A 12,204-nucleotide genomic window follows, 5' to 3' on the forward strand; every position below is an offset into this window, starting at 1 on the left:
ACTGGAAAACCACTAGACACATGAATTGCAAAATACCACTAAGTCCCTGCCTGCCCACAAAGCAGAGCAGAGAATCAGCTAGACTTCAGATAGTCCCAGGTTCAGACTCCGTTTGTAAATCAGAGGGATTATTGATCTAATGCACTTCAGGTATAGCCTGAAAGACACCAAAGGCATCATCTGCCATCCCCAGAAAAGGACAGTGCACTTGAGTAGATGAACAGCTTTTACCAGTGCAGCTGAGAGAGATACTTGCACTTTTCTAGGGCTAGAAATGTTTCCCTGTTCAAACTCATTTTCCTTACCACCTTACCTAGAGAAATATTGTATTCTTCAGACCCTGACTATAACACAGTTATCTGCAGCTGTACATAAGCTGTCAGAGCTTCCAGACAGTGCTACCCCATAACATCACAATTCCCTTTCTATCTTCCTTCTGCACCAACATTTGCTGCTTGGACTTGCTGAGCCCTGTGCAGAATTTGTGATGAAGGTTCTTGCGAACAGCAATCAGGTTTCCAAGCAGATCAAAGTGTCTGTCTCACAGCTGGATAGACAGAGAGATGATCAAGGGTATCTGCAACGGCCTCTAAAGACACTGTTTTTTTCAGTGCTTTCCTTTGTCCCCAGCCTTTCAGCCATCACCTGCTGACCCCTTGCTGTATCTACCCAGATCACTTTCTGAGGACCAACTTCTGTGATTTGCTTTGGTCTCAAGAGCATGCTCACTAACACAATGCAAAGGAGGACAAGGACACTCCTGAAGTAACTGCAGTCTTGCCTACTTCAGACTGCAGAAGATTTTTATCAGAAGGGAACACACAGCAACTTGAACCTGCTCCCCTGGAGAATAGCTCCTCCCAGCAGGACTGACTGAAGCCCTGGTCCAGGAAATCTGCTGACCAGTAACAATTCAGTTCTTCCTATGTGACACCCTTTTACCTTTCCCCCAAGATACCAGGGAAGATTTCATCACTACCAAATTCTAGGTTCAGAGCTGTTGTCTTGGTACCTCCCTAGCTGCTAGGCTTTGAATTGATGCTTAGCACTCTGATGGGGGGAAGCAGCATACCAACTGAATGGTCTTTGGCATCAGTGGCAGCTGGTTTTTAAAATATCTCTTGAATTTTGACAGCATGATTGAAAAGTCAAGTTAACTGGATTTGGCAGAGTAAGTAACTCTGCCATACATGTAAGATTGTCCTGAGCAGGAGCTTATGCTTAGGACGTTCTCAGTTAGAAAGCATTTGGCCTCTGAATGACACCAAGCTTCTATGTGTTGTCCGTGTATGGTTGGTAAAAAGGGACCCTAGAGATCTGCTGCAGATAAACAAAAGCTCTTTGTCTTCACCATTCATGCAGGACTCAGGATAGAAGAAGTGGGAAATGGACTCAGCAATTTCACTTAACTCACCACATAATTTTTTTTGTCCAACAGCCATTTTTATCTTCTTTGGAGTTGTTTGGGAAGTATCTGGAACTGCAGATGATCTCCTGTTGCTGCTTGTTCCTATTGGGTAAAATGGGGAAACAGAGGATGACAAGAGTTTCAGTAAACACTTTCTCCTTTAGCTGACAGGTACCATGTGCATATATTAGCCAACATGTAAGTAGAAATTTTTCAAGAATTTTATTTAATTATTTGTCACACAGCACCATATTTATCACTTTTTCCTTGAAAACAGATTATTTGTACTATGATAACTGTCTTTTACCTCAATCACACACTGGGATTCTACTATGGGACACAAATGACAAACATACTGACAACAGTCACTATCTAGAGTTCACAGAGCAAAGTATTTGGCAAGGGAGAACAAACAAATACTGACAGAGGAACTCTTAGGAAAATTATGACACAAAATGAACAAGGTCATTATGTGCCAGTTTCACATACAGAGCTGTCCAGCAGAATAGAACCTCCCATAAGGAAGGAAGGAAGTAAGGAAACAAATTCCTGACTCTGCAAGGCACTGCAGCTGTTTCAAGAGATTAAGCATGTAGCTGGAGTCCTGCCTTGCTCTAGGTGAAAAATCAATATTTGGTGAAGTTGCTGAGATTCTCTGTATTTGGGGCGAAAGAATTTTACATTCAAAGCTCAACTTCAGGCATCTATTTTTAGGTAAATTATTCTGGCTGACAAGCTGTGAAGATAAAAGATGCTGCAGGTCTCACCTCAGACGCTGTAAACTTGGTCTGCCTCAGTCAATCTGCATTCTTCTATTACTTGCAGAGATCGGATCTCAGCAAGGAACTCGTTCCCTGAGCTGGGAACCTAATTAAGATGGTTCAGTTCTTTTTAGCTTTTTCTGAATTATCTCACTGATGAGCTTTCAGAACTGCCATAACCCTTTAAGATCATTCTCCTTTCAGTTAGTCTCTTTCATGAACCACAACTCTAGCCTCCCAGACAGTAGTTTGTTGCCGTAGGTTGCATTCAAACTCCTCCCTGCATATTGAGAGCTGGAAGCAGACATTTTGGTTCACCTATCAATTAATTTAGAGCAAACCTGACAGTGTTGAACAGAGCAACTCTCCCCATGTCCACAGTATGATACCTGGCCATGGCACTGCAGAACCTGGAGGAGCAGCTGTTCACACCATGCTCTGTGGTACCAAAGGTTCTTGCTCTTCAAGACAGCCCAATTTCAAACCCGTTTTGGCTTGGCAACCCTCTCAAAAGAAAACAAAATAAAAAACCAAAACAACACAAAACCCTCCAACAACGCTCCACCCCCTTTCCCCTATTTAGTCATTCTCTAATGGTAGGATTTGATAGTTTGTTGGACAAGATTTTGAAAAAGAGGTCACCTTGTTCATGGCTCCCAAGTGTGGCTGTCATCAAGTTAGCGCACACAAACCGAGGCTGGGTTTTGTGTTGCTCTTTTTTAATTAACAACCAGTTAACAATGCAGCCTGTTTGATCAAATAATGCTTTTTATAAACAGCTTGCCTTCTCGAAGACAACCTTGTGACAGCATGTCTGTGGAAAGGCCTTTGGAAGGTTCTGGTGGCCACTGGGTCTTTATATGGCTCGGGCCAGCCCTCGGACCACAGGAGGCTGAGGCAGTGGTTCTTGTCCCGAGGCTTATCATGCTTGTCACAGGGAAACAAACTCTGGCATCGATCACACACACGCTGGAACTGTGCTTCCCTCTAGCGTTGTCAGAGCTCTGAGCTTGTGGAGAATGTGCAGCGACGGAGCGGGATGGCACCACAATGATCCAATTGTGCCTTAAAGCTGCAGGGCAAACCTTGCTGGGTAAAATGGCTCGTTCTCCTCCTATACGAGGTTCTCATTACAGATGAAAGAGCAGCTGAAGGGCGTGGGGGAAACTTCAAACACACACGGCCAGTTTTAAAGGACGCAAGTCAAAATTAAAAACTGAAGCTGACAAAAACCAGGACCACACTTGGGTTTGGGGCAGCCCCGGCAGAGAGGCATTTGAAGGTGGTGATTTCTGGAGAAGCTTCAAGTTTGTTTTTCTTAATTTTTCTCTAATTAGAAATTCTAGATAAAAATTAACATGAACACGAGATCTCATAAGTGAATTCCAAGTATGACCTCTCTTTCAGGTGAAAAGGCCCACAGGGAATCATACTGCCAGGACTAAGTATCAGGGACAGCATTCACCACTCAAATGGAAGAAAAAAAATCTACACGCACAACTGACATCCAAAATGGCTCAACATAATTTATTTTTTTATGTTAAAATGTACAGAGTTCTTTTGAAAGTACTTGCTAGAAAGGGGAAAAAAAAGTGATATTACATACAAGGAGAGGAAGGGAGACCATCCAGCCAGGAGCGTATGACATGAAGAATTACAAAGGCATCTAGGCACCCCCTTCCCCTTAGCTTACAAGTCACCATGAACAAAGTACAAAGAGGTTACAAAACAGGAAAAGCAAATATAAACAGACAGGAATAGACTCAGCTTCATTTGTACATGCGGCTTTTAGAGGCATCTGGAGCTCCTATTCACACACTCTAGAGATCTCTTTAAAGAGAATTTTATCTTTCTTAAAATAGTTTTTAATATTCTACAACAAAGATAAAAAATTTTAAAGATGGAATGAAATGAAAAAGCTCTTATTTTTAAAAGGCATCGAAGTCACTAACAGTGAGATTTTTTTTAATTTCTTTTAGAAGATTACCCAAGTTATCTTGCTAAAAATACATTTTTTTTTTTAAACAGAAGTGAAAAAATGGTAGGTACCAATATTACTGCGCTGGATAATTTCTTTTTATATATAGAAAAGAACTTTTTTTTTCTACAATAGTTCTACAGTCACAAAGGTTTGTGGAAAAGGGAGCTGCCCAATTGATAAAAAAACCCATACAAAACCAAACCAAACATAAAGGCAAACAAACTGAATTCATGGCCCTCGTTTCAACAGCTTCTCCTCCTGTCTCAGACCCACCCCCACCCCCAGGAAGCAGCGACACAGCTGAAGATCTAAGAAGAGAGGGCAGCACAGTGCGCTTTCTACACGGGTTATTTGGAACTGGAATAGTATATACAGAGAAATGGGGTCCTACACAGCCTTATACATGCTCAAAACTAAACAGAAATAAAAAGTGGAAGTCCTTTGAATTCTGCCTTTTATGGTTAGCAGTTACTGGAGGAAAGTCCATTTTAGTGCATCTGAAGAAACCCCAACTTTTAGATTCTTTTGGTTTAAAAACAAAAGGAATTAGTCTTATTAATGTGTCTGTATTTCTACTTCATATACAATAAAAAAAGAACTTTACATTAAAGGGCTGTCCCTTTTTGTATTGGGTGACATGCCAGCAGTGTAGCCAAAATTAATGTAAATTGGATTTTGCAGTAATAAACAGCAAAATCCTGCCGCCTAGATCCTGCTACAGTGTTGGGACGGTTTCACTGCTGTAAGAGGCCGATTCCCTTCTTTTCCCACACTAGATCAAATGTGTGGCTATTCCTATAAAATGGATATCAAACACAGTAAGAGAATCAGGAAAAACATCACTGACCCCCAGAAAGCGGCACATTCAGCAACTTCCTACCGCAGACCAGGAATGGGAAGAGTGACAAGGACACCACAGGGTTCTCATCCCAGTCACCAAATGCACACTTTATCTTCCACCACTTCCCAAGCCAAGAGATTAACTGGAAACAGCTGCTTCTGAGCTCAGTCTGACTCAAAGGCTCAGAACCAAAACCCTCAGCATTTCCACGTATGTACTAAAGCAGTCTGGGATCTCAGAGCTGTGGCTGACTCGCAGGTCACCAGAAGAGCCTGTAACTATTTTCTTGTCCTAACAGACCATTACCCACCCTGTCCTCTTCACGACTGCCGAAGGGATACAAAACAAGTTCTCTTTTGAGATGCTTCCAGCAGTTCAGTGACAGAACATGTGTGCATGCATGCACATGTGTGTTCATGTGCATGTCTGGGTGGTGAATGGGATCATTTTAAAGTTACATTATATTTTCAGCATAAAACATACAATTTCAATTAACTCATCTACAAAAACACCAATGTGAATAGTTTATTGTTTCCACCTAACTCCAAATTTTACTGAGGGTGAGGGAGTCAAGGAAAATTAAAGATTTTTCCTGACTTGCAGAAATAAAGATCTTCATTTATCCTCTGTGTCCCCTTCCAAATCTCCCAATAAGTGCCTCCTGCTAGAAGTAGGAAATGTTAGGTGGGGTTTAAAGGGAAGGGTTGTTATTCTTTGAGATATCAAACATTTTACATGCCTGCAGCACTAGAAACTGCATACAGAGGGGCACAGGGGAGGGAAAAGGACATACATTGAAAAAAAATTTAGGAAGATGATTTCACGTTACACATAGTCTGTCCACTTTGTCAGCAAAGTAAGGCTCTTTTTAAATTATGAAAAGATTTTGTGCATGTTTCCCCTCTAAAAAACATCTGTTAAGTGATTTTAGCTGTAAAATGTTTGACGATTGTGAAGAAAAGAAAAACAAACAAACAAACAAACATCAAAAAAATAAAGACCAGGCTTCCTAAAAAATAAAATAAACCAAAGAAAATCCCTCTAAATCTACAGCAATATTTTAACTGGAAAAAGGTCCATTTTCTCTGGTTCGTCAGTATAAAAGGTTCCTTTATTTATATTTATTTCAGTTTTTTAGGATGCAAGTTGATCTTGCTCATCTTCTCATGTATGGTCCATTAAGAGACTGCTTGGGCACCCCAGCAGCATTCATGTAGCTGTGATGGGAGGGGCCAGTGTACATCATGTTTCCATGAGGATTTGGCTGCATAGGCTGCTGGGTATAGGCCTGGCTCCCCATCATTCCCATCTGCATCTGCATAGGATACTGTGCTGTCTGATTCATGTAGGCAGGGTTACTATGGTAACTGCTGTTCATCATGGGCTGTGTCATTCTGTAGCTGTTCATGGCATTCAGGGTGTTCATATTCATGGAGTTCACGTTGTACGGGGTGGTTGGCATCAGGTTGACTCCCATGTTCATGCCCCGCTGCACGGCCAAGGTCCGAGGCCCAGCCTGCATGGCGACGGCTGGGGGGCTGCGGCCGTACAGCTGCTGCTGGTGTGCGGTTGCTGAGGGCAGGGGGGCTGATTTGGAGCGGATGGAAATGTGCCCCTTGACTGGCATCTGCCCCTGCAGCCTCTGGGTATGGGGAATACCAATATTGGTAGCAGACATATTACACTGAAGCAGAGGTGATGTGAGGTTCATGGTGGTGGATGCCAGGTTTGGTGGGGGTGTCATAGTGGCTTGTGCTTGTGGGGTGCCGGCCAGGGGGTGAGAGGGAGCCAGCTGAGCCAGCCCTGTGTTGGAAAGAGAAACGCTGGTTGCATAGGAAGTCACAGCAGGAGAATGGCTATAAGGCATGGCATGAGGGTCCATAATGGTGTTTGTCAGCTGCTGCAACTTGGCTAAACTGAATGTGGCTGATGGTTGTGAATAGCTCCCAGCACCAAAATCTCCTGGAATCCTCTCATAGATACTTATGTTACCAGTGCTGCCTGATTCAGGTATTTCCATGATCATAGGTGCTGGGGTGAAGCTGTTGTTCATGCTACACTGAGATAATGGAGGTTGCTGCTGGGGTGGAGGTGGGGGCTGTGGCTGCTGGGACTGAGGCTGCTGCTGTTGTGGCTGTGTTGTTGGTTGCTGGTTACTTGGGGGCCTTTCTACTACACAGCTCTGAGGTGACTTGATATTACAGTTTGCTGCAGGCTGGACACTGTTTTGCTGCATCATGCTGCAACTGCTGCCAATGTTTGCCATTTGCTGAGTGACAACACAACTGTTCTGTGTGAGGCTGCTAGAAGAAGACAGTCCTCCATATGAACAGCTGCTCTGGGAAGAGTTATTTCCACAAATGCTGCCTCCCATAGTGGAGTCATAGCTGCTGGGGTTTTCATAATTCTCTGTAGTGCTCTCAATGCTGCCAAGGTCACTGAAGCCACTATCCACCACCTGCTGAGAGTGGTCCGATACTGAAGGCACATCCATCATGGGGCTGGTCTCCATGTTCTGCATAGAGGGTGCGGACAGGGATCCTTGTTCAGGACTTATCTGTGTGTAACTGCTCTCCAGAGCAGGCACATTTGGGCTGCTGACAGAACGCACAGACTGGCTGGGGTGGGACTGAACAGAGGATATTGGACTGTTGTGTTCTGAGGCCTGGCAATCTTCAACCATTGATATCTGAGGATCCTCCTCAGTTTGGGTATAACTCTGCAAAGTCTGACAAGCTGCAAGAGTTTCTTCACAGTCCTGGTAAGCTACATCATGCTCATTGCTTTCCTCCTGTGTCAAGGACTGGACAGCTTGAACAGTTTCAAGATCTAGTTCACTATGAGGAATCTCTTCCTCTTCCTTTAATTCAATTAACCCCTCTTTATTACTTTGCTCTTCTTCATGATCATCTTCAGACCCAGGGACATGCTCTGAGCCCACTGATGTCTCATTGGAAGCCTGCTCTTCCTCAGAATCTGCCTCTGCTTCATCTTTTTCTTTTGCATCTGCTCTACTGCTTGGTATGCTTGTTTCTAAAAAACATTCTTGCACCTGAGGCTCCTCCTTCACCCCTTCTTTAACAGGCTGTTCCTCCAATTCTTTTTTCTTCAGAGACTCCGGATGACCATCATCTTCATCATCAGCATCATGATCTTCATTTTGATTTGTCACTACTGCAACTTCCTCTTCTTCCTCATGGTCGTGCTCAGGTTCGTCTAATTCTTGCTGCTCTTCTTCTGATTGCCTCTGCTCTTCTAAAATCCGTGGCTTCTCCTCTACTTCCTCTTCTATCTCAGGCTCTTTTACTTCTGGTACTGGACTGCTGTTGCTGTCCACAGGAGAAACTGCTCTTGCTTCACCGCTTGCTGTATCTTCCTCTTCTCCCTCTCCTACCTCTTCTGCTTCCATATTCACATCTTCCTCTTTCCTCTCCTCAGTGAGAGGCAGGTCTTTCTGCTCAACACGTTCTTCTTTATCTGAAATTTTGGCCTTACGCCCTGGTTTTGAATTAGCTACTGCTTCATCACCTATTTCATCCTGAACTGATGGTGGCACATCTTCCCGGCTCAGTTTAAAACCTGGTTTTCGACCAGGTCTTTTCTTCCAGTGGACTGGTTTTCGGCTTTTCCCTTTTGGCCATCCCTTCTTCTTTTTCATAGGTGTGGAAGTATCTGGCTCAAGTGAAGAATCCTTTGCTTCATTATTCCTCAGCATAGGTAATGGTTTCAAGGGTGGGTTACCTGAAAATACAAATTGAAAGACACTGTTCAAACATTTTTGTTTGACCTAAGCATTCAGGGAAGCTTTCCCAAGCATGCCCAATGTATTTATCAACTTCAATATTAGCCTAGCTTAGAAATATTAGCTTAGAAGGATCAAGGTCAGCTCATTAGCAGCATGTTGCACATTACATTTTCGAAGAACATCAACATTTTCAAGATTTTCTGTGTTCAAAGCTCTGAGCCTTTAATACACAATTCAAATTAAGCTCTAAGCTATATAATGAAGTCCTGAGAAGACAAATTTTATTTATAAAATATGTTCACAAATGAACGGGTTGCAGTGTAGGGGAACATATGAAGTTGCAATAAAAGCATGTTTCCATTTAGATCTGGGCATCTGCTTAAGAAAGGAAATACTTTCTCTTTTTTCACAGCTTTATGCTTTTTAATGCCAACAGAAATACACAGATGCCTGGATTTGGCTAGTAATTTTTTTAATTGAAGGAATCATTAACAAGAAGCTGAATTTCTCTTTCATCTTTTATTTGATGAAGCAAGATTTGAATTTCAGTGATTTCCAAACACTCAAATAGGTTCAGAGCTTATACAGCCAGAAAGGAATGTGATTGCTTACTGAGAACTTACTGAATAGTATAAGGCATTCCCTGAATTAATTTTGGTTTGAACCTGTCAATTAGGACAGTCAGTGACATTTTATACATCTGTATAAAGGGGAGTTATTCTTGCCCTTTGCTCAGACAGGCATTTACTTTAAATACCTCCCTCCAATGAAAAGCATTCTGAAAAAATTCTGGGTATTAAAAAATGAATTAAAAAATCAGTAACTCCTTATGTCATCCAAAAAGAAGTATTTGGAATGTGCATAAAGAAAAGAAAGGATCTGCCAGTCAGCCAGCATACTGTTGTACAGGAAGAAGGTAACACTATTTTCATAATACTTATTAAAGCATTAACACTTAAACCCTTAGAAATAAAACCCACCTCTTAAAAAAAAAGCCATCACTATTTCTCTTCCCTGTCTTTCACATTTCGTATCTACTACAGAGGATTAGATTTACCACATTCACAGTAAAACTTGCACGTAGAACTAGGAAAAGCAAAATAATACAGCCCAGCCATTACCAAGCTTCATCTTCCCCTACACAACACTACTCAAATTGCACAGATTTGGTAGAATATAGAGAAACAAACTTTGTTTTTGACACCACAGAACACCTTCTGTCTTCCAGAACGTCTAACCCTTACTAAAAACTGGCCTCAAATCACCTACACTATCCATTCTCACTGCTGCCCTGACAGCAGTCAGAACCAATCCAAATTCTCATCAGACACCCATTTGAGAAACCACAATGATGCATTTCAGCGAAATATTAAAACACTTTCAATGGATTGCCTCAGCTAGACATTAAGTTCTCAGCAGAAAAATCTGGCCCCAAGTCAGAAAGTTAAAAAAAGAAAAGAAAAAAAGAAGTCAAAAGTAGGCTTCTGTAGTGATGGGAGAACCTCCAAAAAAATTCTAAGATTCCTATAAACACTCCTACCTCATAGTTATGACTAAAATAGGCTAAATCTGAACCATTTGTTAATTGCTGCAACACTGTATTTTTGAAGTGTCATAAGGCAGTGCTGTCCCCGCCACCTAGCCTAATGTTTTTATCAAAATAAAAAGCCAGCCGTTTATGATGAACATGTTTAGGTAACTGACAGCACACTGTATTTTCTCTAAGGGTATTACAGTTTTAACATGTATGTGCAAAGGCATCTACACTGAAGACAAAAGCAGCCAACAGAGATGTGATGTCAGGAGCTGCAATACCCTAAAACAATATGGTTACTACTTTATTACTTCAGAGGCTCTGACCAATTTGCAGAAGCTCATGGGGAAAAAAAAAAAGCAACAGAAGTGAGACAAGGGAACAGAAAACACTAAATGACAAATATTTATAAAGTTGGTGAGCCAGAAATTTATCACTGTAGTATAAAATGGATGTCAGTTAATACAGTGGCTTTCCAAGTACCATTTTTGATCCCTGGGCACTTAATGGACTATCTGTAGTCTGCAAAAGATGGTTAAAAATCACTGATTTATTTTATGAAAGAATATACATCAGTGGAATCTCTAAAGAGATCTGCACATTCAGAAGAGCACAAATGAAAAATACTTAAAACAACCGATCTAACAGATCTGTCTCCGACTCCATAGGCTTGTTAATAGTGCTGGAGTATCACAAAAATGTATTTAATGAGTAATCTAATCACAACAGAATTTTAAAAAATTGTATCTTATACCAATGGTATAAGATGACTGTGCATGTATTCCCACTAAGGAAACTTAATGCTGTAAGCACATGTTTGCACTAAATCTACATAGTTATATGCTGTAGTAAGGATGTAAGGGTAACTGATGCTAAATAGAAAGTAAACCTGGCTATTATCATATTAATGCTTTTAGTATTAAAGTACTTTTAAAGAAAAATTCTTCTCTGGTAACCACAGCCTAATTGAAAGCCATAAATTAATGAGGTAACAATTTTTTCTTGTGGGATAATGGCACCATATTTGTTTTTCACACAGTTGTTCATTTTTATTTCGCCGACTGCCTTGCACTATGTAGCCCATCAAAACAACTGGACATCTAACAGCCATAAAGAAGATTGCTAATGGAGTACCTGAATGACAGATGCTTCTTCTGAATTGTCAGTGGACTCTAAGCAACCAGTCACAACCAAATTATCTTGTTTTATGAACTGAAGGTTCAGAGAACTTTAAGGAGGTATGAGAAGCTGAGAGGGTGAACATGCAATGTGATGAAGAAGAGGATGTCAGAAGAGACAATTTAATATTTCCCTTTGTTATGGAAAACCGGGGGCTTGCCAGTTCATTTCCGTTTTATTTCTGTAAGTGACTCTGCTGCATAGGTTTTTCCACAATCACAGATACCAATTCCATTAGGAAAGCTGAATCAAAAGGATAGCCTGGGATCAGGTCATTGCCAATAAGATAGTTAAATATATGCAGCACATTTTCATAAAACTAGGGAATGTCTGAGACTGGTTTGACTGGTAATTTATGCCTAACCTACATTTCAGCTGGAAGTTACAAGCCAAAGAAAGCAGCTGGTTCTGTCATGAGCTGTTATCATCCAATACAATCTATCAAACTTTCACCAGTGTACCACCAAACATACCATTATTGTCATCAGACTCCTCCTCATCTCTGGACTTCCTCTTAGAAGAGGGTCTATGCCTGAGTGTGTCTGGTGGGGCTAAGTGCCGAAAGTATCCACTGGATGAAAGTTCACTCTCCTCCTCTTCGTCCTCCTCCTCCTCTTCCTCCTCCTCCTCCTCAATCTCAAACGTAGGCTCTAATCGGGGCATTGGTCGTTCAGAGTCTGAGTCCTCAAATGGTTCATCCAGCACTTCTGTGGTTTCTGAGATTGTTTCAGTGACAACACTGCTGTTGTGGTGCT

At 41.6% G+C, this 12,204-nt stretch overlaps 1 protein-coding gene across 1 annotated transcript in view; it reads right to left on the reverse strand.

The window, feature by feature from the left end:
• Positions 1-3,670: 3,670 nt before the first annotated feature.
• KAT6A (lysine acetyltransferase 6A) overlaps positions 3,671-12,204 on the reverse strand; it is a 37,333-nt gene continuing 28,799 nt past the window's right edge. The window contains exons 16-17 of the mRNA XM_017732242.1: positions 11,923-12,202; positions 3,671-8,732 (exon numbers count right to left, since the gene is read on the reverse strand). Coding sequence (XP_017587731.1) covers positions 6,148-8,732; positions 11,923-12,202 — 2,865 coding nt within the window. The 3' untranslated portion in view covers positions 3,671-6,147. The remainder of the gene's footprint in view (positions 8,733-11,922; positions 12,203-12,204) is intronic.

Source organism: Corvus brachyrhynchos, unplaced genomic scaffold, assembly GCF_000691975.1.
Source record: "Corvus brachyrhynchos isolate BGI_N302 unplaced genomic scaffold, ASM69197v1 scaffold150, whole genome shotgun sequence".
Classification (NCBI taxonomy): Eukaryota; Metazoa; Chordata; class Aves; order Passeriformes; family Corvidae; genus Corvus; species Corvus brachyrhynchos.